Source organism: Chroicocephalus ridibundus, chromosome 7 (assembly GCF_963924245.1).
Source record: "Chroicocephalus ridibundus chromosome 7, bChrRid1.1, whole genome shotgun sequence".
Taxonomy (NCBI): Eukaryota; Metazoa; Chordata; class Aves; order Charadriiformes; family Laridae; genus Chroicocephalus; species Chroicocephalus ridibundus.
Window position 1 is genome coordinate 51,343,297 of NC_086290.1, and position 25,844 is coordinate 51,369,140.

Consider the following 25,844-nt stretch of genomic DNA (forward strand, 5'->3'; position numbering starts at 1 on the left):
CGGGGGGATGCGGGGGGAGAAACGCCCCTGTGAGGCCTGGGGGGTAGTTTTCTCAGCTTGGCCCCCTTTCAGCGGGGGGGCACAGCCCCCGAGAGAGCCGGGCCCACTGCGGGGGTACCACCCGGCCCCGCGGGGTGCGGGCAGCGGGGTGCCCGGGGCGGTGCAGGGTGGGCGAGCGCGTCCCCGTCCCCGGGCTGCGGCTGGCAGCGGGGCGGCAGCCGCGCACCGAGCCCCCCGACGGCAACCGGGGCTCCAGCGCTCGGCGTCGCCGTCCCGTCCCGTCCCGTCCCGTCCCGTCCCGTCCCTCCTCGCCGCTGCCCCCGCCGCTCCTCCCGCTCCTCCGGGGCCTCCCGGCGACCGCGGGCAAAGTCCGTCCCAGCGCGGGCGATAAGGGCCGGGCCGGGGCGGGGGCGCGGGGGCCCGGGCGGCGGCCGGAGGAGAGGCCTGCCGGCGCTGATTTGCATAAGGTATATTGCCTAATGGAGGCGGTCATGGCTTGGTAGAGGGCGGCCCGCGCCCCGCAGCAGCCCGCCGGCCGGGGCGGAGCGGCAGCGGCCGCAGGGAGGGCGGGAGGCGCGGGGCGAGCGGCGGGGCGAGCCGCCGGCCCCCGGGGAGGATGGTGTCCCAGCTGAGCGCCCTGCAACGGGAGCTGCTGGGCGCCCTGCTCAGCTCCGGAGCCACCAAGGAAGGGCTGATCCGCGCCCTGGAGGACATGGTGCCCGCCGCCGGTTTCGGCGTCAAGCTGGAGAGCCTGCCGCTCTCCCCCGGCGGGCCGCCCGACGGCAAGGCCGCCTTCCCGCCGCTGGCCAACGGGCACGGCAAGGGCAAGCTGTCCGGCGACGAGGGCTCGGAGGACGGCGACGACTTCGACACGCCGCAGATCCTCCGCGAGCTGCAGGCGCTCAACACGGAGGAGGCGGTGGAGCAGCGGGCCGAGGTGGACAGGATGATCAGGTACCGGCGGGCACCGGCACCGGGACGGCACCGGCACCGGGATGGGGACGGGGAGCACCCCGCGGCGCGACGGGGTCTGTCCGCAGGCGCTCGGTCCGACGGCCCCAAGCCCCCCGCCCGGGGGTCGTTCTCGGTGTGTCCTACCCGGTGGCGCGTCCCGGTGCTCCCTGCCCGCCCCGTCGTTAATCCCGGTGCTCCCTGCCCGCTGTGCGGTGCCCGGTGGCGGGTCCCCGGTGCTCCCTGCCCGGCGTGTCCTACTCGGTGGCAGGTCCCGGTGCTCCCTGCCCGCCCCGTGGTTAATCCCGGCGGCGGGTCCCGGTGCTCCCTGCCCGGTGTGTCCTAGCCGGTTGCAGGTCCCGGTGCTCCCTGCCCGCACCGTGGTTAATCCCGGTGCTCCCTGCCCTCTGTGCGCTGCCCGGTGGCGGGTCCCCGGTGGTCCCCGCCGGCCCCGCTGTTAGTCCCGGTGGCGGGTGCCGGTGCACCGTGTCCCGGCGGTGGCAGGGAGCCGGGGCGGGCTGGGAGGGGGGCCGGGGCAGGGCAGACCGGAGCCCACCGGCCGCGTCCTCCCGCCCCGTCGGGTGCTGCCAACCCGCCCGTCGCGGCGGGGCCGGGGGTGCCGGGGCCGTGGAGGCTCGGACCTGCCGCCGGCTCCGTCCCTCCGCCCTCCCTCCGCACCGGGAGATAAAACATAAACTGCAACACGTGGAGCCCGGGGTGTTATTAATTTATTTCTATAAATCATCAACAGAAAGATACACAGAGGGACGCGATTAGGGCGAGCGGAGCGGCGGGTTATTCATTGCCGAGGTTGTAAAGCGGACGGGGAGGGGGGAAAGAGGAAACCCCCCAAGGCGGCGGGCTGGGCTCCCGTCCGTCCCGGGGATGCGGCTCCGGGCCGAGCCGAGCCGAGCCGGGCCGGGCCGGTCCCGGCCGTGCCGCGCCGCCGGGAGCGGGGCCGCCGTCGGGGCGCGGCGGAGCAGCCCCGGGCTCCGCGGGCGGCGTCGGCTCCCTCCATCCGTGCCCCGGGGCCGCCGCCGCCGCTTCTCCCGCAGCCGGGAGCACCGGGGCGATGGTGGCTCCCCCGATGGCGCAGCCGGTGGGGAGCCCCGCGGGAGCATCTCTGTGTCGTCGTCCCCCCCCCCCAAGCCACGCACTGCAGTTTTCATACCTGTCTTGATGCCCCAGTGGCACCCCGAGTGCGGCACTGATCCTGCCCGCCTGGCTCAGCCCCCAGTGCCTGTCCGTACCCTCTGCCAGCCGCGGCTCTCATCCCCTCACAGCCCCGGCGTGCCAGGACCCGGCTGGGGACAAGGACACCGCCATGGTCGGTGCAGTCGGCTCCAGGCCTGCCCCGGTACCAGCAGGGTAGATGGTGCCTTTTTGGGAACGGGGCTGGGTGGTGGCACCCGTGCCTGCCAAGGGGCTCGGCTGGGACACACTGCGTGTGAAAGAGGCTCCACGTGAGTGAGAAATCATTGCATCTGCTGGGTTCCTACCGCAGCACCGTGCCCTGCACCTCTGGGTGCTCCTGCCCGTCCCCGGTCCCCCCCTCTTGCTGGCTGCCTCTGTCCCCCGGGGTGGCCGGGGTGTCAGCTGGGGTGCAGGGAAGGCTTGGCCCTGGGATCGCTGCGCTCCCACAGGTGTTTCTGTGCAAAGTTTGCCTTTGGTGCAAACAAGAGCAGGCACATGTCCCCGAGGAGCCTTTGCAAAGAGCTGGTGTTTGCTCTAAGAGAGCCCTTTGTACTTGGAGAGGGAGCCAGGTAGGGGAGCCGCGAGCCATTTATTGCCGCCATGCTTAGGGGCTAAACCCCCTCTGCCCCCGCTCCCCCGGTGTCAGCGGCCTGACCCCAAGACTGGCTCGGTCTCGGTGTCTTCCCGTGTCCCTGGGGGTGCTGAGCCCCACGGCAGTTTTTGGGACTGTAGTGCGGGCTTGGCTGCGGCGCGGGTGCGGGCAGGAGTTGCCCGTTGCAGTGTCGTGGTCCCGAACAGTTCGCTGTTGGCCCCTCGGCAACCAGCGCCTTCGCTTGGGCCAGTTCGTGGCGCCCAAAGGGCTTCGGCTGGTGCGGGTGGGAGAGGAGAGGCTGCCCCAGCGCCGGCATGGCGGTTTCTGGCAGAGCCCAGCCAAAGGGATGCCGGCGGCACGCAGAGCCCGGCTCCAGGGCGAGACGCCCCGCGGCTCCCTTCCTGCCCCGTCCCACTCGCCAGGGCTCGCCCAGACCCCGCTCAGGTAAATAATATATTCGTTTGCACCCACGGGAACGCCACCCAGCCAGAGATGCCCCAAAACCACTCGGAAAGGTGCTGGGGGGCGGCGGGGGCAGCACACCTCCCCGCGCCGATTCCCTGTGTGTACAGGGAGATGCAGATTAGATAGATCATTTCTGTAGGGAGCCGGGTTTATAATCCATCCGTATAAATTCTTGGCATATTTCTCTGAGGATGTGGAGTGTATTTACCTGTTTTTAAGGCTGACAAAGGGGGTGAGAGGGTCCAGAAATCCCTGGGGGAGAGGGACAGGCTTTGCCCCCCGACTGCGCATGAAGCTGGGGTGGGAAATGCCTATTTCATGGTCGGCGTTGGCGGCCGGGCTGTGTCGGGATTAATTTTGTGCAAGGAAAAAGCACCTTTCCTTGATTTCGGTGGAGAAAGGACTGTGGAGCCAGGGCTGTAAACTGGTTTTCCAGTATTACAAAGCACTCCTGGGTTGGGCTGGGTTTTTATTTTTTTTTTTTTTTTTGCATGTAAAGTCCTGGTGAAGATTGGAAAATTAATGGGTTTTTTCATTTTGGTGACAGAATCAAAAAAAATGTGCTTGTGTTGAATCAAAAGGTTTTCCTCTCTGGCTTTTTAGGTTAACCAAAAAAGAGAAAAAAAAAAAAAGGCCAAACAAACACTCAAACGTTTCATTTTGGGTCAAGTCCAAACATTTTGTTTAACATGAAACAAAATGTTTGGGTTTGGTTTCAGGTTGTTTAACCCTTTTGAATACGGTCAAGTTGATCTGTAAAGAAAAATCACTGCTCAGAAATTAAGAGCCGAATAATTGTTCTGAAAGTGTAAGCGTGAAACGCGCTGGAAATATCAAGGTGAAGCCTTTCTTAAAATAATAAAATGGAGGGGAACTCTGGGGCTTTTTTTCCAAAGTATCGTGTATTTTTTCCAGCCAAAATGCTGCCAGATTTTATTTAAATTCAGAAATCCCGTCTGTAACCCCCAAGTCTTTTTTTAAAAGCGTGCTCTGTCACGCTGGCTCACGATTTAACTCTGGGAAAACGATGCCCTTGGCTTAGTTGTGAACCAAACTGCTATTAGAAACTGTAATGAGCTCTGTTCCATTAACTTATTATTAATCAGTAATTAGTCGGATTGGTTAGGTGACACGAAATGCTTGTGACAAGAGTCGGTGTGAGCCCCTCGGCTCGGGCACGGCACGGGGCACGGCGGGCTTTGCCCTGCTTGGCCGGGATGGAGCGTGCGGAGGAGGGCTGCGGTGGAAGGACGTTTCCTTCCCATCCTTCTTGTTGGCTCCTGCCTTCTCCTGGGGCAGCGCGAAGACCCGAGAGCCCCAAAACCCCCCGTGCCGTGGCGTCCCCGCGGTGCCGATCGGTGGCAAGACCCGGCAGAACAGTGTCGCCGCTGCTGTCGGCACCCACGCGCGCTGCGGGGGCCGCTGAACCCATGGCCCGGCCACACGGCGCCATGCGTTTTGGGGACAGGAGCGGGCTTTTCTGTTTGCACCGTGCTCAACCTGGTCAGGGGTCCGGGCTGTTGGGAAAACGGGAGTCAGCGTGTCCATGCCATGCGACCATCGCCGTATAGAGGACACCGTCTACACGGTGGGGTTCCCCTGCCCGGAGGATGCAGGATTGGGGACAGGGACATCTCTCAAATGCTCCGTGCTCTCCTTCCTGGGGTGTGACAAAGCCCCCGCCGCCGCCAGCGGGCTGGCCCTGCTTGGGTACTTTTGCTTTGGATCCAACCAGCTTTTGTTTTCACGCTGCATTCAGGACAAAAAGTAAGAAATCTACTTCTTGTTGTTGGTTTTTTTTTTTTTCCCCCTCCCTGTGACAAGTTGAAGGATCCAAAATAAGTAATGAATCGGGAAAGCGGTCGGACGGTTATTCCAAGCACAGCGTTAGCGTATGGCATTATTTGAGTGCATGACTGTGACCAGGTTCAGGCTCCACACCGATTTTTCAGCATTAAAGCACTTCCTTTTAGTCCAGCATCCCCCAGTAGCGCAGGACGAACCCCGGGGTCGTGAATACAGCGAGGGTGTGTCGCCCTGTTCCTCTCCTGTCGCCTTGTGCTTTCGTTAGAGCTAAAGAACGCAGGCAGCGTTGTGAATTTTGGCTGTAATTTTATTTATTCCCTAGATTGGTGTCGGCTACCCCAAGGACGCCGAAGTAATGCGGATTTAGGAAAGACTCATTTTTCACCTGGATTTCGCAGGAGCCAAATTCAAGTGTTTTTAAAAATATTCAAGAATGACTTAAGATTATCGGAGGGGAGGTTGGTTTTGGTTTTCCATTCGGGGAGTTGCCTGGGTTTACGTGCCTGGTTTGACCTTCGCTGCTCGGTGTATGGCCCGCGCGCGTGCTTTGCTGTTGCGGGAGCGTGGAAATAGGGTCTCTTTTCAACGAATGTTGAGATTTTTCGATAATTATGCCCATGGGACTGGAAGGGAGAAGGTAAAGCAGCAAGTGCGGCGGGTGGGGTTTGGTGGCCGTGCGGGGGTCTCCGCCAGCCAGTGGCAAACCTGGGGGCACAGGGCACAGTGCGGGTACCGCACCCGGGAGCGGGGCAGGAAAAGCATCCTCGGCACCTCCAGATGAGAGGTTTCTCTTTCTTCGGAGAAATACCCGTATGGGTTTCCCGTATCCATACGTGTGTGTGTGTTTGTGTATCCCATCGTGTGTGCGTATCTTCAAAGGGAGAAATCGCAGTGAACGTAGTAACAGCAGCAGTTAATGGATGGGCCGCGTTTAGAATAGGATAGGATAGGATAGATTTCTCCTTAAAGGATATGAAGGTGCTTTACCAGCGTTAATGAGACCTCGATGTGCCCCGTCAGTACACTGGGATCCTCTTTACTTCTCCTTTCCTGGGCGAACAGCCTGGCGAGCATTCCCGGGGTGACCGTGGCACCCCATGAGCCCCCGTGGCACCAGCCCCTGCCTCCCGGGGGCAAGATGGGGCTGTTTTGGGGGGCCGGGATGGCAGTCGGTGAAGGATGTGTGCTCAAGGGATCTTGTTCCCATCTGAAATGGGCGTCAGAATAATAATAATGGGTTTCCATCACGGGAAGAGGCGAATGCTGGGGTGCTTTTCCCCCACTGGGAGGTTAACCCTTCGCTTCCCTCCCCACAGCGAGGACCCGTGGCGGGCGGCGAAGATGATCAAGGGGTACATGCAGCAGCACAACATCCCGCAGCGGGAGGTGGTGGACGTCACCGGCCTCAACCAGTCGCACCTCTCCCAGCACCTCAACAAGGGCACCCCCATGAAGACGCAGAAGAGAGCCGCCCTCTACACGTGGTACGTCCGCAAGCAGCGGGAGATCCTCCGGCGTAAGTACCCGCAGCAGCGCGCGCCCTTCGGGTCTGGGGGAGGGCAGAGGGGGTCCCTGCGTCCCAGTCCTGCCTGCGGGAGCCAGGCGAGGAGCAGCCCCCTGCCCTCTTCCCTGGCTCTGTCCCAGGCTGCCCAGCATCTACCCCAAAATATTTTCACGAGTGAAATGAATTTAAGGCCCAGGAAAATCGGGCAAAAGCCCTTCTTGGTCACAGTGACACTGTGCGAGTTCCCCCAAGCCCATCCACGCAGCTGAGTTTCTGTATATTTATATTCATTGAAGCTGGGAAAGGAATTAATGATTACACGCAATTAGGTGCCTTTCCCACCTCTGCCCCCTTTTCCTCTCTGTTTCTCGAGACTGCTCATTTTCTGCAACTGCTTGCAAAAAAGTAGAGAGAGAGAGAAAAGAAAAAACTGTAAATTGCTCCTATCTGTGGCATGGTCTCGGGCAGCTTATTTCGCTGATTACGCTAAAATGCAGATTATTTTGACCAAGTACACAGATTATTGCTTTTGTGCACCTCTCCCACCGCCACCTGCCCCACGTTGGTCCCATATCGCTCGAAGCAGCCCCATTTTTGGCCAAGGTGCAGGCTGGGGGCACTGACACCCCCCTTAAAAGGGCTCTGCCTCCCTCCTCCTAAAGGATGCAATATCCAGGGGACGGGAAGTGCAGAAAAGGTTTTAGCACCAAATACCATTGCTTTGAAAACACACCTTGAGACGTTAGAGCAAACAGAGCCTGCTCCAGCCTTGCCCTGCGTTTCCCCCCTCGTCACAGGGGGAAAAGCCATTATAAAAAGAGGGAGAATTCCCCTGCAAAACTGAGAATAATAAAACCCTCCCATTAATCTCCCTTTACTGCCGCGGTGACAAGCGCCGGCTCTGAGGCGGGCTGCCGGGGAAGGTCACCTCTGGCGTCCCCCGGCGCAGGGACGGCGTCCCACGGCGCGGGGACGGGAGCGGGAGCCAGAGTGGGGCTCGGGGCCAGCAGCGAGAGGCAACCTCTCGGGGGGCTGTGCAGTCGCCCTGCCCGGCTCCTCGCTTGCAAAAATCCTCCCAAAACAAGTGCACGCCGGCAGAGACCCACCCCATGAATATGCATGCCCTGAGCATGCCTCCCCATTAAACACCCTCCGCGGGGATGGTAATGACTCCTGCGCTGGCAGGCAAGGCTGGCCCCTTCCCTGGGGTGGGTGGCAGCGAGGACCCGGCTTGTTCCCATGTTTTCGGGGGCCGCGGGCTTGGGGTTCTGCGGGAGGGGACATTGTGGGGGCCACCTCTGCGCGGGACGGTGACTCCGAGCAGCGGCTATAGGCCAGCTCACGTCTGCTCCTTTCTCTTTCAGAGTTCAACCAGACAGTCCAGGGTTGTGGAAATATGACAGACAAAAGCAGTCAGGATCAGCTGCTGTTTCTCTTTCCAGAGTTCAATCAGCAGAACCAGGGGGCTGCCCAGCTCGACGACGCCTGCTCCGAAACCCCCAGCAAGAAGATGCGCCGCAATCGGTTCAAGTGGGGGCCGGCCTCCCAGCAAATCTTGTACCAAGCCTACGACCGCCAAAAGAACCCCAGCAAGGAGGAGCGGGAAGCTCTGGTGGAGGAATGCAACAGGTAAAGGCTGCCCTGCACCACCCGCTGCCTCCTCGCCCGCCCCGCAGCCTTTCTTCCAAAAAACTGCATGTGATGCTGGGCTACCGGCTTGCAGTCCTGGCCACTGGCTTGTGTCACGGCTTTGCTGAGCTGCCTGACCTCTTTTTGCCTTGTTTTCCCCCATCTGGGTGATGTCCAGGGCTGAGCGAGCTCCGTGCTGGGGTGGGAAAGCTGCAGGGATGCCCCGGGGAAGCTGCAGGGATGCCATGGGGATGCTGCAGTGTTACGGCATGGATATAGTTGGAAAGAGCAGGCAGGCTTTTAGGAAGGGCTTAAATGTCCCCAAATTCACCTGTCCTCCCGCGGCCCCCTGGTCGGTGGTGCTGGTGGAGGTCCCCCCAGCAGAACCCATGTTCCAACGTGTCCCCTTGCACACACAGGGCCGAGTGTCTGCAGCGAGGGGTGTCTCCCTCCAAGGCGCACGGGCTCGGCTCCAACCTGGTGACGGAGGTGCGCGTCTACAACTGGTTCGCCAACCGGCGGAAGGAGGAGGCTTTCCGCCAGAAGCTGGCCATGGATGCCTACAGCTCGGGCCAGCCCCCCCACAGCATGAACCTGCTGCTGTCCCACGGCTCGCCCCACCACAACCAGCCCAGCGCCTCGCCTCCCAGCAAAATGCCAGGTAAGCCCTCGCCGAGGGCACTCGGGCAGTGGCACGGAGCAATTGCAGCGCTGGCTGCTGGCTCCCGTTTCTGCTGGGGATCGGGGTGCCGAGCCCTTGGGGATGTGCATGGGTGGCCTTGATGGGGGGGACGGTGGTCACCCTCGTCCCCGCTGCAGCCTCGACGAGTGATGGTGGTGCAGAGAGGAGCAAGCGCTGTCGCTGCGGTGTTATGGCTGGGTGAGCCATAAATCGAGGATAAATCAGCGTTTGCTTGGTTGGTTTAATTCACTGGAGTCCTCGTGGGCTGGGCAGGGGAAGGTTGTGCCCGGTGGGCTGCTCTGCGCCTGACGTATGGGTGCTGGGGCCTCAGGATGCATCCCACTGGTGAGCACTGGTTTGGGAGGGGGGCTGCACAGGCGATGCTGCAAAGCCCATAGGAAGCCGTGGCACCATGTCCTGGCCTCGTGGCAGGGCTGGAGCTGGCCCGGGCTGGGTGCGCGGTGCTGCACCATCCCCGTGCTGGAGCAGAAGGAGGTGGATGAAGAAAGCTGCTCAGGGGTGCAGGGCTCACCCCGACGTCTACTTCTCCACACCACGATCCGGCCCTGCTGTTCATAGCGAGGAGCCGACTGGAGAGAGCAGACCCGCTGAAAACTCCTGGGGGATTTAAGCAGGAGATAATGCCACCGGCGAGGGGGCTGCGCGCCCGGGGAGGCTAATCAGGGTGGGTGGGGGCTGCACGGTGTGGGGCGAGAGGCATTGTTGGGAGAACAATCCCCATTGTCCCCCTCCCTGCCCTCTGCAGCCAATGCGCCAGCCCCCGGCTGCGCCCCGGCCGCCCCCCGTCCCCTCTCGGCCACGGCACCAGCACCAGCACCGGCACAGCCCGGCCGGGGAGGCTGAAACCAGCCGCCTCTTGGAAATGACCCTGCCCGGCTCGTTACACACACCCAGCTCGTTACAAAGGCAAATTAAAAGAAACCCGTGTGGCGGAGAGTCCCTGTGGGAAGGGCAAGGTGCCTGGGGAGAGGAGGCTGAGGGCTGGGGACGGTGCCAGTCCATGGCCAGACACCGGTCCTTGGGTGATACCAAGTGAGGGCAGTCCCCAGAGTGGTACCCAGGGGATGCAGCAGCCCCGGGTGGGTGCGCAGCATCCAACCCAGCTCCCACCCCGGGGAGGGACAGGCAGCATCCCACCCACCGCCGGGTACTGCTCTCCCCTTAGGGCCGGCCGGCGGTGACCAAAATGTGACCCTGCCCCAGGAATGCCCCGCACAATGGCGGGGACAGGGAGGACGTTTGCCCTGCTGTCACCGTCTGATTGCTTACAAGGTGCCCTACAAGCACATTGTCAGCAAAATCAGCTGTTTTCAGTGTCGGCCGGCGGGCTTTACAATACCCCACCAGCATGCAGCCCCGCGTTGTCATGGCGTTGTCCCCCCCGTGCATGCTTAATTGACAATTAAGCTGGGGCTTTGAACGAACCCCGCTGCCTTTGATGTGTCCCCGTCCTGCCAGCGCGCATGCAGGCACCCCGCGAGAGCCTTTGTTTTCTTCTATTAGGGGATGGCAATTACTGTAACCGCGGGCATTTATCTGGGGGCTGGAGGGCCGTTAAGCCCCAGCCTTTATATTCCCGTCGGATCGGTGGCCAGCAGGAGCCGGCTGCGGCTATAGGGCCGATGACAGCCCATTCGGAGGGGCTTTTGAGCAGGGCAGGAGTGATGGCCATGGCGGCAGCAAAGGGCCCCTCCGGAGGGGTCAGGAGGGCTTGGCCGCGGGAATTTGTTGGTGGCCAGCGCTCGTATCCATCAGCCTTGCTGAGGAGGAGGAGATGGGAATGGCGAGGGCCTCCGTGGGGTTTTAGGGCTGGTTTGGGGGCGATGGGCAGGGATGGAGCTCAGCCATGACTGTGTTGGGGTCGCTTGGACCAAGCCGGGTCCAGCAGGCTTGCAGCTCCCAAAGCATCGCTGGGTCCATCGCTGCTTAAACCTCCTCCAAGAGACATTTGGGGACCCGCTGGCTTGTCAGGGCACAGGGCAGTGCTGGCGGGGCTGTCCCTGCTGCCTGGCTGACCCCATCGGGGGCCGTCCATGCTGGGATTTGAACTGCCCTTGCACCGCGTGCGGCGGCGTCTGGAGCGCTCAATGCCTTAACAGCTTAATGATGGCACTGGGACGTTGCCCGCGTCCTACCCCCGCGCGGCCCCGTCCCCCCGTGACGTCCCCCGGCAGGAAACGGTGGGGCTGGCGGTGTGGGGCAGCTGCAAAATCACTCCCGTGCCCGCAGACAAAGAGGGATCGCCTGCTCCTCGGGACGTCAATGGGGTCTTGCGAAAGGGCGTAATGATGGCCAGGCAGGGATAAGAGCTGTAAAAGTCAAACATCCTCCCGGCCTCTTCTTGGGGACCCATCTGTCAAGCCTCAAGCCATAGTTTTTAACTATTTGGAGGTAAATACTTAAAGCCTATCTATCTTGGAGGCTTCTCTCAGACTCTGGACTTTTCCCTTCCTATGGGGTATTATCAGTGATCTTGGTTCCCTGTTTGATTTGAAGGTCACTCGGGGCTTTATCTCGGTGCCATGCCGTAGACTCTGGCTTATGCCATTTTTATCTTCAAGAGCCCCGAAGACAATCAGTGCATTGATGAGATTAGGTGACGCACCGCCCCGCTCACCAGCCGCCCCCCGCCTCCCACCCTGCATACAAAGGGTCGGCCGGCGCCCGACGGACCCCGCAAAGCCCCGTCCCCGCGGCCGGGGGTCTCAGGATCGCCTCCAGCCCGTCCCAGGGGGTCCTGCGCCGAAAGGTGGTCGAGGCATCCATCCGTCCGTCCATCCATCCAGCAGTGCCCAGGCTGCGATATCAGAGTATCTATCAGAGCAATCACGTAGACGCACACATATATATATTTATATGAATGTACATTATTTATATATATTTTTAGACATCTCTACAGATGCAGATAACAAACATAAAAATAACTCGGTATCACCCCTGAGATTCTTCCTAAACCCAAAGGGTAATTTAAGTGTGTTAACTTTTTCTTAAAGACGAGCCCATCAATAAACCCTCGGTCCAGAGGTTCTTCGGTTTATATCTGGATCCCGCAGGCTGTTCCCTGGGGTATGTGCTGGTTCTGATTGCGGACCCGGTGCCAGTGGTTGTAATATTTTACTGTTGGGCGCATTGTGGGGCTCGGTGGGTACAGTGCGCTGTTAGGAGCTTTTCCCGGTTTTATGGGGGGTAATTAGAACTTTATGACAGCAGCAAAATGGGAGGGTCCAGTCCCCATAAACAGGTTTATAATGGATATAAACTATGCACCTCTGTAACTTAGCAAAATTAACACTTTAGGGACAATTTGAGTGGCAGCCCAAAAATCAGATCTGCCCTCGGCGCTGCCTGGACCTGTGTTGGGGAGGGTGAAACGGTCCCGTTGCCGACCCGGCTGCTTCCGTGATGTCAGTAGGTGCAGCATGGCTGCGTCCAGCCTGACCCCAGACGTGACACTTTGCTTTTCTCACCCCGCGGCCGGGCTCCCAGCCCACGCTGGCGGCTGCATCCCCACAGGTCGGGCTGAATCCCTGCTGCCGCCTGAGTCATCGGTGATCCAGGGCGTTGCGCGGCCGGCCGCGTTTCGGTGTTGGGCATCACTGGTGATCCGCAGGGTGTTTGTGAAGCTCCGGGTGAAAGTGCAGCCCGGTGTCAGGTCGAGATGCGGTGGCTGCAGGGGCTCCTCATTTAAAAGTACAGTGCATTTTTTTTTTTATAAAAAAGTACAATCTGATCGTATCGATATGACTTAAAGCAGATGAGAACCAAGCTGCTTCATTGCTTTTGCCTGCCAAAGACACAAGACTGGTGTGTACCTAGAAAATGGCACAAGCCTGCGATGAAAACAGCAAAGTTATTGATTGCTGCCTTAAACCCCGACTATTGCTCCCCCCAACCCAAAAGCCGGGTCAGGGGAATGTGTCTGGCATCCCTGAGGAGGAGGAGGAGGAGGGTGCCGGGGCTGGCTGCAGAAAGCTATGGGTGCATGGACCCCCTGAGCCCTGGGGGTCGGGGGTAAGGGGGGGGGTGTCACACCGCCCGTCCCCGTCGGCTGAAACACAGGGTTAAGGCTGCGGGAGCCGGACCCCGCGGCTTGTCTGGAAGTATGGGAAAGCAGTAAAACATTTCACGGGCAGTGCAGCTCGGGGGCCGCACAATAGCCGGGTCCCATAAACAGACTTTTATATTATGGCTGTAGCTCCCGTAAAAAAAAAAAAAAAAAAAAAAAAGCCTTAACAAGGGCAGGCTCCGCGGCCAGGCGCATTCCCGGTGATCCCCATCCAGGCTCCTCTCTCGGGCGGCTGCAGGGAGAGGCTGAGGAGGAATAAATCTCTTTGCACGGGAGCCGCTTCCAGCTGTGGCGGTGCAGGAGAGCGGCGGGAGCGCAGACGCGTCGGGCTTCAATGGCCGTCTGAGCCCCTGCTCGTAAAGCCCGGACCACAGAGTCCCCCACTTGCTCCGGGAGGGAATCTCTGTGTCCCGGTGCAAACCGCCGGAGCCATCCCTGCGCATCCACCCCGGCTGGCAGGGTCCCCTGGGGGGTCCCATGGCGGGGTGAGTGGTTGTGCTGCCGGGGGACAGCTGGCTCCCGGGGCTTGGCACCCCCTGCGATGGCAGAGCGCGCCGAGGAGGGTTTGCCTGGTTGCCAGCTTGCCCTGCGGCAGCACGCTGTGTCCCGGTGTTGTGCAGAGCCGGGTCCTGCTGCTGCAACGGATAAAGCCGAAAAGCAGGAAAATGGGGGTCAGCGAGGTGGCTTGGAGGAGGAACGTGCGCTTGGGGGCAGCCTGGAAGAAAGCCTGAAGGTGGCTGTCGCCCAGGTGGATGCTTTAGGCTGAGCTGGGCTGGAGCTGGCCATGTCCGCTGGGAACGGGGAGCTCGGAGGAAAGGTACCCGCCGGCATCGGGGAGCTCACTTTGTTAGAGCGGTGAAAATAGCAACAGCAATAACGCCTTGTGCTGTTTCCTCAATGTGAATTATCAAATCTGCCCAAATCCAACCAAACTGCGAGGGCATATAAATAACAGTAATACCCGTTCCATTCTAGGAATGGGAAAAACCCAAGCTAAGTTGGTGGCTCCCTACAGGTCTGCAAGGTAGCCATGGCAGAAGGCTTTTACCCTGCCCAGCAAGCGGTTTCTGGTGCCCACGGGCTTTGGGGACGCAGGAGCCCCCGGCCAGCGCAGCCCCTGCAGGAGCGGGGTCCTTGGAGGTGCCAGACGGTGGCACCGCTGCCGCCATCCCTGGAGCCCAACCTCGCGCTCCTCGGGAGAGTTAATCTTCATCAAGACTCGGAGTCTTCCGCGGTTTTATCTAAAGACCCAAAATCTCGGTCACCAGCCTATCTGAAAATCTCAGCGTGGGTTATTGTTTCTCAAACGATAGAAGTCTTGTCCTTGAGATTGCAGGGAAAAGCTTGAAAATCAGCTTTTACCCTGTTTTAAAGATATCTTCGTGACTCTGGGTGTCTTGACTCATGAGTTACAAGCATCCTCAGTTGGATATAGCATGATTTGGGGTTTAAAAAGGATTTTTTTTTTTTTTTCTTACCAAAAGCTTCACCGAACCCAAAAGAGATTGAAGATTGAGCAGAAACTCTGATTTTCTTTCCAATAGGAGCAGCCTGTGCTCCTCGTCTATCTTTAAGATCGTGCTCAGAAGAAAGGGCTTTATTTTATCTCCCCTCCCATTGTTTAACCAGCGCTGCAGGATCTCAGACCGGCAGCGGCTGAAGCACACTCTGCACGAGGCCGGGACCGCGGGGAAGAATGTGTGTGACAGTGCCCTGGTTGAGTAATGTTTACCCTGTTCATGGCAGGGACCTCCACTCGGACCAGCAAATATCCACCTGCCAGAGGACATTCTTTTATTATCAGGGATAAAAGGGGTTTGCTGGGAAATGATCAGGAACCAGACATCGCGGGGAGATTCCTATCTGTGGGACGTGTTTAACCAGCTGATGGGGAAAATTCGGAGGCGATTACAGCGTGACTTTGCCGTGGTTTTGGTGGAGGGCGCAGGTAGCCGTCTGCGCTTTGGCAGATGCTTTGGGAGCTCATGGAAAGCTCCCAGACTCCAGTTATCTTTTCTTTCCTTGATTCAGCGATTTTGAGAGTTAGCCAGTAGAGCATCCTTCACCGAGCCAACCTGCATCAGCTCTTCCCCTCAATAACCCGGGAGAAGGAGATCCCGAAATCCCAGGAAGAAGATCCTTTACCTGGGTGGGTTTTGTAGCCGGGGGTGTCCGTGCTGTGCTGGGACAGCCGAGAAGCTGCCAGCAACCTCTGCTGATGGTCATTTTGGGGACCCCTCCCCAATGCCCCCTGATTTGCAGTGGCAGATGATGCTCTGGGTGGTCTCAGTTGGGAAGTTGGGCTTCGCTGCCGTGGTTTTCTTTCCCAGGAGAGCTGTGGGCTGGATGTCTGTCCATCCATCCACCGCTTCGATCCCAGGGCAGTTCAGTGAACCCAGCCGAGAGCACGGTGCCGGACTCCTCATAATAAATGGTTTTTTGCCGTAATCGTCAAGGCAGCCTCGTAAAAGACGCTTTTGTTTCCCGTGGGTTTTCCTCAGTTAATTATTTCTGATCTGTAGATGCCTTTCCATGACACATGGCTGATCATATGGTTATCAGTGCGGGGTGTTTCAGCCAAATTAAATATATTTATATAGAAGACCTGTGCTCGAGCCAGATTTCCCTCCTGGGTGTTGGTGGGCTGTGGTCCGATTTGGAGGCTTGTGTGTGTCTGGTCCCTCCGTCTTCCTGCGGTGATCTGTTAATCATACACTTGTCGAGAGGGGGTTGAGAGGGAAAGCGGATGCAGAAAGGCCGGAGGAACAAGCGAGAGCTGGGCAACGCTGGGCTGGCCAGGGGCTGCGAGGCGCCGGGCGAGCGCCGCAGGGGGAAGAGCTGGAGGAGGCAGAGTCGCTCCCCGCGGCTCAGGACCCTCGGGCCGGTGTCCGAGAGCTGCGGGGACACCGCAGGAATTTGCACAACGGGTGCAAACTGTGCAAATTAAAGTACAAGGGGTCCAGATGGATGTCCCGGCCGTTGACCCGGGTTGGGGTCCCATGGGAGCTGCTCTTTCCACCTCATGGCCCTGGGGGCTGCAGCCCCGCTGGGTGCTCAGCATCACTCGCCATAAACTCCATGCTATAATTTCAGAAGATGGGCTTGGGGAGAAGCTGGGAAGAGGCACTGGAGGAAGGGGCACGTTGGCCAGTGCTGTCCCTCCTGTTTATCCTTCAAGGGTGTCATTTAGGAGCTCGCACATCTGTTTACATCCTCATGCCACGCACGCCAAGGGAGCCGGGGGGGGGTTGAGGGGGTTTCCCTTTGCAGGGACACTTTTGGAGGGGGTTGGCACGGCCAGGGCACCCTCACCGGGGTCCCCATGGGTGATGCCAATGCCTGGCGGTGTTTTGCAGGGGTCCGGTACAGCCAGGCGACAAGCGGCGAGGCGGCATCCTCCGGGACCATCAGCCACCACAGCGGCGGTGCCATGGTCACCACCAGCCAGGCGGTCCTGCAGCAGGTCTCCCCGGCCGGCTTGGACCCAGGCCACGGTTTGCTCTCGCCCGACGGTAAAATGGTGAGTACACCTGGCCTATTGTGGCGGCGGCGCTGATAAGATAAGAGGGCCCAGCGGGCAAAGCAAACACGCTTTCCCCGGGTTTCACACGCGGCCCGCGCCGAACAATGGCGCATTGTGGGGCCGGGGCCGTGGCGCGGGTGCGCGGCCGTCCCCACCGCCCGCCTCAAAGGCGGCGCTCAGCCCCCGCGCTCCCCGGCAGGCAACGTCCCTCGGCCCCAGCGTGGCCCATAAATGCGACAGAGCCGCGCTCGGGATTTTATTGATTGCACGCCCTCGCAGATTGAATGCGCCCTGGGTGGATCTCTGTTTGTTTTCTCCTGCCGATGACAGGGCTATTGATAAAATGCTCATGCGTTATTTTTTTTTTCTCTAAGTTTGGAGTTTTGCTGGGGAAGCGCTTGCCTTGCAAGCAGGGACCTTTTTGTCCCGGAGCATCACGCAGGGTGTCTAACCCAGAGCTCCTGCCTCTCCTCATCCCCTTCCCCATGTGCTTGGAGCTCTGCTGCAAGGATTTTATGGGATTTACAGGACATCGGCATCCCCACCGGGGTGTCTGACACCTCCCCGTGCCGGGTGCTGCAGGACTATGGCAAAAAAGTGGTTATAAATGGCTGGGCCGGGTTTCCAACGCCCCAGCGCCTGGCTGCTCCTGGCTCCGGGTGCCTGGCGGGCACAGAGCCCTTCGGAGGGGTGCGGGAAGGAGCGGGGCAAGGAGGGGATGCGGGGGGACAGGGCAGGAGGGGACGGAAGAGCCGGGCCCATCCCCGGGGCAGGCTGCCGGAGGTTCCCCTGCATCCGCCGCTCTTCCGGGAGGAGGCTTTTCTGCTGAAAGTGAAAGTCAAACATGGCACTGGGCGGCGGGGCCAAGCGCGCTCTTCCCTGGTTTTCACTTCCATTTTTAGAGGGTTGGCTCTCCTAGGCCATCGCGTCGGACTCCTCGCCAAGCTGGGTGGCTGCAGAGGGTCTCGCCATCCCCTCCCTCAGCTGTGGCACCGTTTAATTTTGCCTTTCCTCTGGCTCACGAGGGTCTCAGGGCAGCCCCTCGGGCTCGGACGCTGACCCTGCAATGCTGTGCATCCCCCACCAAGCGGAGGCGGGTATCGCCGAGCAAAACCCCAGTGCGCCCAGCATGCTCCCTCCACCCCAAACACACCCATGATGCCCCAGGGGTGTGTTGAGCCTTGTAACCCTCAGCCTTGAAGTCATAAAATGAGTCAGGAGCAAAGGCGGCAGCAGCACGCACCGAGTGCCTGGGGCGGGGGTCCACGAGGACAAAGCGATGCAGGGCTGGGTGGCAGAGGCTGCCGGCACCCCCCCCGCCAGCTCCTTTTCCAGGGGCCATGTCTGAGGGGGGGTTTGCTGGAGCACAAGGAGACCCTCGGATGGGGCAGAGGGAGCTGACCGCGGCCGGACAGCACAGGAGAAAGACGTGTGGAAATGCAGTGGATTAAACTGGGAAAACAACCCGCTGAAGTGCAGGAGGCAGAGGGTGCAGCAGCAAAAGCCCCTGAACTATCCCCGCCGCACGGCACCGTCAGGGACCGCTCGGGTCCGCGGCAGCGTGTGGCTCTGCCAGCTTATCTCTGATCTTTAAGCAGGGCTAGCTAGTGCTTGCAAGTGATTTAATAAAAATATGCTGTAGGCTGTGGTTTCTAGTAAGTAAACATGTGCTTTTAATACCCCACATGAAACTAAAAGCTGCTAAGGAAGTTGCTGCATCTGAAGGCAATCGATTTTTTCAGGGAGGAGTGTTACTGAGGCTGCAGAAAGCTTTGGCGGGTCACTCTTTCATGCTCCGGTGTTGCCCTCAGCTGTGGTAGTGCCAGCAGGTTTCCCCCAAGGATCCAGTGTCCAGAGGGTCTTTTCCAGTCATGCGATCTCCAGAGGTGATTTTGGGTGCGGTGCTTTGGGTCAAAACCCCCTGTGAAAGGAGCCCGGGCTGGAGGTGAGCAGCGTGCACTTGCCATGAGCTGTTTGACTTGTGCAGCCAAGTGTCGTGTAACCTGGCCTTGAAGAGGCTTTGAAAGTGGAAAATACCGGATCAGGAAATATGAGTCACTCCTGGGCTTTGGAATTTATTGATGGATTTGTTTCAATTGCAACGGAGCTATCTCCGACTCACATGTGCAAAATAAACAAGGTGCTCAGACCGGTGTCCAGAAATGTCACACGAAGAGCCGCGAGGGTGGCTCTGAGTCCGGATCAAGGTTGCTCAGTGCAAGAGGTCTAATTAGAGGGATTAGGAGAATGGGCAGCAATTAAAGAAATCAGGCACTTCGCCCCCTGTTTGTCCTGGGGACCTGCCCCAGTCCCCTTGTCACATTCCGAGTGCCTTTGTGTGTCTGATCCCTAAACACTGACCTGAAATCCCAGGAATAGGCTCTGGCCAAGTGCCATCTCACCAGTATCCTGCCCATCTGCAAAAGTGATGACTAGGATCATCACTGGGAGGTCCTTTCTATCTACTTTCTGTCTTTTTTTCTTTACCTTCCCAAGTTTCTATTTCCCACTTTCCCCTACAACCGTGACGGTGAGAAGTTAATAAGTGTTGAGAGTCCTCAGTTGTCCCCGAGGGCAGGAGCTTGGACTTGGGGGACAAAACGGCAAAGGCTCGGGATGTGCCGTGTCCTGGCGCTGTGCTCCGGTGGAGCTGGAAGCCGGTGCCAGCAAAGTCCTTCCCTGCTGATGCTGCTTCGCTACTTATTAACACGATGTTCGGGCGTCCCAGCCGGGGTCCGCAGCCTCGGGGCGGTGGGAGCTGTGTGCGCTGAGCCGAGGGTGCCCAGCTGCAGCCCGCTCGCCTCTTGGGAGGGGTTTTTCCTGATCCCCCCCTGCAATCTCCCTGCTGAAGGGGGCAGGCGGCCGGGGAGGGGGCTGGGAGCATCCCTTGGCTGTGCGTCTGATGGTGGCTGTCCTCCTTTGCTCCTCGGCAGATCTCCGTTTCGGGGGGCGGGCTGCCCCCGGTGAGCACCCTGACCAACATCCACAGCTTGTCCCACCACAACCCGCAGCAGTCCCAGAACCTCATCATGACGCCGCTCTCGGGAGTCATGGCCATCGCACAGAGTAAGCGTCGCGCGCCCTGAGCTCACCTCTGCACCCTGCATGGACGCCCTCCAACTCCTGCGACCGGGAGGGGGACGCCCTGCCCGCTCACACCGGCGCCGACGTCCCCGCTCTCTCCCTCCTTGCAGGTCTGAACACCTCGCAGGCGCAGAGTGTACCTGTTATCAACAGCGTTGCTGGCAGCTTGGCAGCTCTGCAGCCGGTCCAGTTCTCCCAGCAGCTCCACAGCCCGCACCAGCAGCCGCTGATGCAGCAGTCACCCAGCCATATGACGCAGCAGCCTTTTATGGCCACCGTGACTCAGCTGCAGAACTCGCACAGTAAGGGCCCGAACGGTAGCTGCGAAGGGAAGGGCCCAAAAAATGAGTTTCGGATGGAAAATAAGCTTTTCCTCCCTTCCTGCTCTCCCCTGCCCAAGCTCGCACCCTTGGCCGGTGCCTTTCTCCCACGGGTACCAGCCGGCACAGGGCTGCGAGCGGGATGCACGGCAGTGCGGGGTGGCCCCATCTCACCGCATCCTCTCCTTCCCCTGTGCCTCATCTCCCCTGCCACTGCGCTGCTGCCCCGTGGGTGGGATGCAGCCCCCCACCAGAGTTTTGTACAAGCTTTATTTTTCCTTCCGTGTTCTTATTGCTAAAACACATGCTTTGGGGAAGGAGGTGGCCGGGCCTATTGCGCTCTCTGCAAAGCAAACGCTTCCCCGCTGTGCCCTGAAGGGATCTGGAGTCACCCCTCGGGCTCATCCATCATCCTGGTCCTGTCCCTGCTCCACCACCGAGCTCAGCTGCGGAGGGGTTGCAGACCCTCAGCGTCTGGTCCAGCCACAGCCCCTCGCTCCCCACTGGTTTCCCTGGGCGAGCTGGTAGCTGAGAAGGCGGTGGCTTAGAGGCAGGCGGTGGTTTCTTTCCATGGCTCGTTTCATCTCATTCGTGTCCCCATGATGCTCGTTCCCACGCAGCACCCCTGCGACCTGCCCTAACGCTGCTCTGCCCCGGCATGAGGGCTGTGGGTGGCTTTTCCGTGACGGCTGCTTGTCTCCCTCCTCTCCGCAGTGTACACACACAAGCAGGAGCCTCCCCAGTATTCCCACACCTCCCGCTTCCCCTCGGCGATGGTGGTGACGGATACCAGCAGCATCAGCACGCTGACCAATATGTCTTCCAGTAAGCAGGTAATGGCCAGGCAGAGGTGGCCGAAGGTGCCCAGGGTGGGTGTGCGGAGGTGGAGCGGGGCTGGTTGTCCTCTGGAGATGGGGCTGGAGGAGGGTGTAGCAGAGCGGGCAGCTGAGGATGAGCCTCAGGGTGCCGAGAACCCCGTCCCAGCCCCTTCACGGGCACCCAAAATCCTGCCTGCAGATGGCAAGCATGATGGGGATTTGGGTGATGGTCTGGCTGTGCTGGATGAGGACATGTCTAACGCCTGGTGGTACCAGCCAGGCCACGCTCATCCCTGGGACAACTTCACCAGGGTGGGAGCATCCTGCTGGCATCCAGATTGGGCTGAGAGAAGGTCAGGACCAGGCAGGCTCTGCTGCCTTTGTGTCCAGGGTGAATCAACCCTGGTTGGAGTCGAGCGGAGGAGCCGGGCTCCGATGGGTCCCGACTCCCCCCCAGCCCGTAAACCTTTATCATCGTCCCGGTGCCGGCGCAGGTGTAAGGCAGGACTTATCCTGGTTCAAATCAGGTGTGCGAGGCCTTACTCAGACAATAGTCCCTTTCTGAAAGCCAGCCCTGGGGACTGTGGGAAATATGTGGCCCTTATTGATTGCTAGATAAATAAGAGAGAGCCTTGAACTTGCATTCAGATAAACTTTCTTACCGAGGTTTGACAGGGGAGAGGAAAAAAATGTCTGCAATGGCCACAGAGTAAATACGGTGTGGGATTGCTGTGAGACCCCCCCGGGGATGCCCGGCGGGGAGCAAAGGAAGGGGCTGGGGCTGCAAAGGGGAGAAGCTGGGAGAGGGGCTGCTCGGGAGGGTTTGGGGTGCCCGGGGAGGGGGGATGAGTGCCACCGGGTCGGGCTCCCGCGCTTTGTAAGTGCTGGGGGTGACCGTTTATCTGCCCCCGCGTATCTCGGTCCGGGAGGCAGTCAGGCACGGCCGCGCTCCTCGGGAGCACCATTTCCTCCGCGCGGCTTTATCAGCCCATCTGGTGTGCGCTCAGCCCGAACTCCCCCTGATTAATCCCGCTCTCCCGCCACGGGCCGCCTTTGATGCCGGGCTGGCCCAACGGAGCCCTGGGCACACAGGAAATGTCCCTGGCAGGGAGATAGCACCCGGCCATCCCCGCTGCCCGCCTGCGATCAGCCTACCTTGACGCAGCGCCGCCCCGGGGTGATGGGGGCTCCCTCGGTTTTCCCCCTCCATCACGCTTTTGCACTTTAATTAAAGCAGGAGGAGGCCTCACGGCTCAGGAGGGGGGAGATGGGGCTGGGACCGTGGGTGCAAGGTGCCGAAGGGGCACACGCCCCCCACGTTACCCCCCCCATACGTGATAAACAAGCACAGGCTGGTCCAGCAAGCGCCGGGGGCAGGATCTGGCCCCTGTCCCCCCACACAGCGCGGGAGCGGGCATGGGGGTGGTGTCCCCCCCCAGCACAGCCTGCCAGCCCCTTTTCCCACCAGCCATTTGACATTCCAGCTAAAGCTGCAAAAATGTATCCCCGAACATTAATTATTTTTTCCCCAGTGGTTGCCCCTTTCGTTAGCAAGGGGTGAGTGAAGTGCTACAGAGGTGGCATGGGGGGGCACCGTAAATGCTGCTCACCCCTCAAATGGCTCAAATGCCCAGATATTTACGCACAGCCCACACGAAACACCAAGCCTGCGGGGGGGCTGCTCCCGAGCAAACCCCTTTTTGCAGAGGAGAGGCGTCCTCCTGCGAAGCAAAGCTGCTGCCATTCCCCGACGGCTCTTCTGCCCCCCGCAGCCCCCACGCCAGACCCTACAAACCCTCTCCATGGTGGAGTCCGGCTGCTCCCGGTCCTGCCGGTGGGGACGGAGGATGGAGGGACGTCCCCAGTCCCCCCCCCAGCTGTCCCCTCACAGCCCCATGCTGCAGATCGCTTATCAGATGTTGTTGTTTAGGCCTGGAAGGGGCAAATACCTCCCGGTTCCTTTGACAACGCTTGAGGCCGAGCCACCATTTTTATTACGTTAGCAAACACCTGATAGCCGCGGCCCGTCCCTAATGACATGTCACGGGAGGCTCCTGGCGTCTCCTTATCTCCGCGTTACGATGTTTGCTGTGTGCTCCAGCCCACAAGGTCACCCGCGGCTCCCGGCCCCCCACCCCACCAGTGACCGGGGGGACCCCGGGCGGGGGACCCACCCCAAGGGATGGAGAAGGGGCCGCAGCAGGATGCGGGGGCTGCTCAGCTCCTTTCCCGCAGGTGACAGCAACGCTGGGGGACAGCAATGAGCCTGGTCCTCGGCCCTGCTCCCACCCGAGCGCAAGCTCCTGCGCTCAGCCTCACGCCTGGCTGCTCTTGGCAGCGCTGCCAGGCTGCGTGGCACAATCTCTGCGACAGCCTGGGCACAAACAGGCCTTTTTAAAAATTATTATTATTTTTGGGTGGGGGTGGCACTATCTGGCTGGGAAAGTATTTTCCCACTGCCTCTCCCTCAGGGATGCTGGGGGGGGGCTTGGGGCCAAGCAGGGCTTGTGCGACACCATCAAGGTCCCAGGGTGGTGCGGGAGGCGATGCCTCCGAACGCTTTGTCATGCCCCCGGAGAGCCCCCCGCGGTGCTGCCTTTGCCTGCCCGTTGGTCACTGTGCTGCTCTCTGCCTCCCCAGTGTCCCCTGCAAGCCTGGTGATGCTCCACACCTCGCTGCATTCGCACATAGCAACGGGATCTTATTTTCCACACCATCCCGCCGGTGACCCGCGCGCCGAGCCCGGGGAATTGCCAGAGCGAAGCCCAGTGCCGCAGCGAGGAGCCCAGCAACCCGAAACGCAGCCGGAGGCTGGAGACACCCCGTCGCCCTTCCGCGCCTCGCCGGGGACGAGCCCGGATCCGCGGGGTGCCCACCCGGCACCGTGCCTCTCCTTCCCTCCACGCAGTATTTCCAAGACACGTCTTGGGGATTTTTTTTTTTTAAGTATTTGCCTTCCAAGAGGCTTTTGGCTCTCCCGAGGAACTAGGAACAAGCTGTACTGGGGACTGGCAGAAGGGGAAGATGGATAATATTTAAGTTATACTCCTCCACCCGACGGACTGAGAGGGACTTGGGTCTGTTACTTGGCGTTTGGAAGGAGGAATTGCATGTGCTGTTGAACTGAGCCAATTAAACTGTAAATATAGGTACAGTCTGCTCCATCCTCACCCTTCCCCACTCTTATACATAGAGATTTATATAAAAGAAGTAAATTTTGTCCAATGGATGTAAACTACTGTAATTAAGTGCAATTGCCCCATCTGTATATATTGTTCCCGAATCTCTTCTTTTTCTCCCTTTTTTTTTTTTTTTTTTTTTTTTTTTTTTTTTTGGTAAAGGTCAGAGCTGAGGGTGGGTTTGGTTTTGTATTTCTCTTCTTCCTTTAAATGAGTTAATTCATGAGGAAAGACCTGGGCTTATGCAAGGAAGCCAGTCAGGCAGCACCGGCCTCTGCTTTATGGGGGGGACAACCAGACATGTGTCCTTTGCACAGTGACATCCCACGGGAAGGAAGGGCATGGAGGCGAGCCGACTGGAGCCGGCAGGACCTGGGTGGTTTGCCTGGGGACAACTGCTGCTACGGAGCTCTCACGGGTCTCTTCTGCTTTGGGGGACGCTGGGATGGACTATGGTGGGGTGGGGAAGCGTCACCAGCCTGGTCGACACATAGAGACCACTGGGAAGCGCTCGGCATCAGCAGTTTTCCGGTGGGCCTGTAGCATTTGCTGCTACAGAGGCTGCAAGAAAGTCTGGTGGGATCTTCCTCAGATGGGGTTCAGAGTGTCTCCTTTCTCCCCTCCTTGGGGCACAGAAGGGACTGGGTGCCCAGTTACTGCCTCGTCTCCTGCCCAGTAAACGGCCAGTACAGGTGGCTTATTTTCCACCGTTAGCAGGTTGATGTTGAGCCTTGTTGGCTCCACCCTTATCAGTTATCACGCTGCGCTCGTCCTCGTGGTGTCACCTCCAAGCCGCAGCTGGACGGAGGGGCGCTGGGGCTGTGACGTGGACACGCCAGACCGAGGTCCCTGCCGGCCGCCTGCTTGGTCTCGCCTGGCAGCGGCTCTCGGAGAAAAAGCTTCCCAGCAACATCTCTGACCTCCAGCCGGTGAGTGAGCCCACCTCTGCGGCGAGGACACATCCCAGCTGGGCACCCGCTGGGGACGCAGGCTCCACACCCACCCTCCAGAGCCCTGAAGGGCATTAGGTGCCCAAGTCCTACCTCCCAAAGCCGGGGAAGCTGTAAAAGGCATCGTCTCCCCTCCCGTGAGACACCAGCTCCCTGCAGCTGCTCCCCTTTGCCAATGGAACTCGCACTCCCCAGCTGTGCAACTTGGTCTTGAACTTTGCGGTGTGTGCCACCTGCTGAGAGCGATTTAGAGAGGCGGAGAGCAGTAGAGGTGCCCATGGACGGCTGACCACTGCTAAAAAGAAAAACACTGGATGCTTTATTTGGGGCAAGAAAGGCTCTTTTGCTCTGTGTTTGTACCATGTCTAGCACAGTGGGACCCCAACCCTTGCTGGGGCTAATAGGAGTCGCCCTACAGCGAATAAGTCACCATGAATTGGAGACCAATATTCAGAATGACATTTAATTTAATGTATACCATAATTAAATACCATTTCTTCTGACTCATTGCTGCCGTGTGGTCTGTAAATTCCGCAGTCCTCCTCTGCCGTGGTTCGGCAGACGTCGGTCCGGCAGGCAGCCGGAGGCAGGGACGCAGGCTGGTGGCAGTGAGACATCCCTGCTGTCCCTCGCAATGCTGATCCAGGTTTCTACCTGCCTGAACGTGGCGAGTCAAGTATTTCATATGAAGCCTCTGCTATCAGCCAAAACCAGCAAGAAGCTCCAGGAGGTTGGGAGACCCATGTCCTCACCCTCCTAATGATGCACTAATGATGTTGCCCTTACTCCAGCACAGTTTATTCCTCATCCTCCACTAACTTCAGCAGCTGAGTGTTAAGCAAACCAATTAGGGGCTGAGTGCCAAAGCCAAGCCCCATCCATTTTGGATGCTGAGCCCGTGGGTCAGTGAAGCGTGAGGGGGAGGTGGGAGGGTACATGGGGGTCACTGTAAAGCTTTTGAAGGTTTTTGGGAAGAGCTAACATCGCTGAGTGACTCAGAGCACACCAGTAGGAAAGGGTGGCCCTTCTGAAGACGCAGTGCAGCGCTTTGGTTTTAACC

The 25,844-nt window shown here is 59.5% G+C and overlaps 1 protein-coding gene across 2 annotated transcripts; it reads left to right on the forward strand.

Moving 5' to 3' along the window:
* Window positions 1–477: 477 nt before the first annotated feature.
* Window positions 478–25,282, forward strand: HNF1B (HNF1 homeobox B). 2 transcript variants are annotated; one of them, XM_063341613.1, is made up of 9 exons: window positions 478–954; window positions 6,325–6,524; window positions 7,877–8,141; window positions 8,561–8,802; window positions 16,267–16,430; window positions 19,367–19,499; window positions 19,628–19,819; window positions 20,552–20,670; window positions 23,296–25,282. In XM_063341613.1, exons 1-9 carry the CDS (start codon window positions 617–619, stop codon window positions 23,314–23,316), a joined length of 1,674 nt encoding a protein of 557 aa, XP_063197683.1. In that variant the 5' UTR covers window positions 478–616; the 3' UTR covers window positions 23,317–25,282. The 2 variants fall into 2 exon arrangements, with proteins under 2 accessions (XP_063197683.1, XP_063197684.1); XM_063341614.1 differs by having other exon boundaries at window positions 7,955–8,141.
* The last annotated feature ends 562 nt before the right edge of the window (window positions 25,283–25,844 follow it).

Bases quoted from the DNA above. Each gene is read 5' to 3' on its own strand.
- HNF1B (XM_063341613.1), top strand. From the start codon at position 617: ATGGTGTCCCAGCTGAGCGCCCTGCAACGGGAGCTGCTGGGCGCCCTG. The intron at 8,803-16,266 runs GTAAGCCCTCGC...GGTGTTTTGCAG, and splicing joins GCCTCCCAGCAAAATGCCAG to GGGTCCGGTACAGCCAGGCG. The intron at 19,820-20,551 runs GTAAGGGCCCGA...TCCTCTCCGCAG, and splicing joins TCAGCTGCAGAACTCGCACA to TGTACACACACAAGCAGGAG.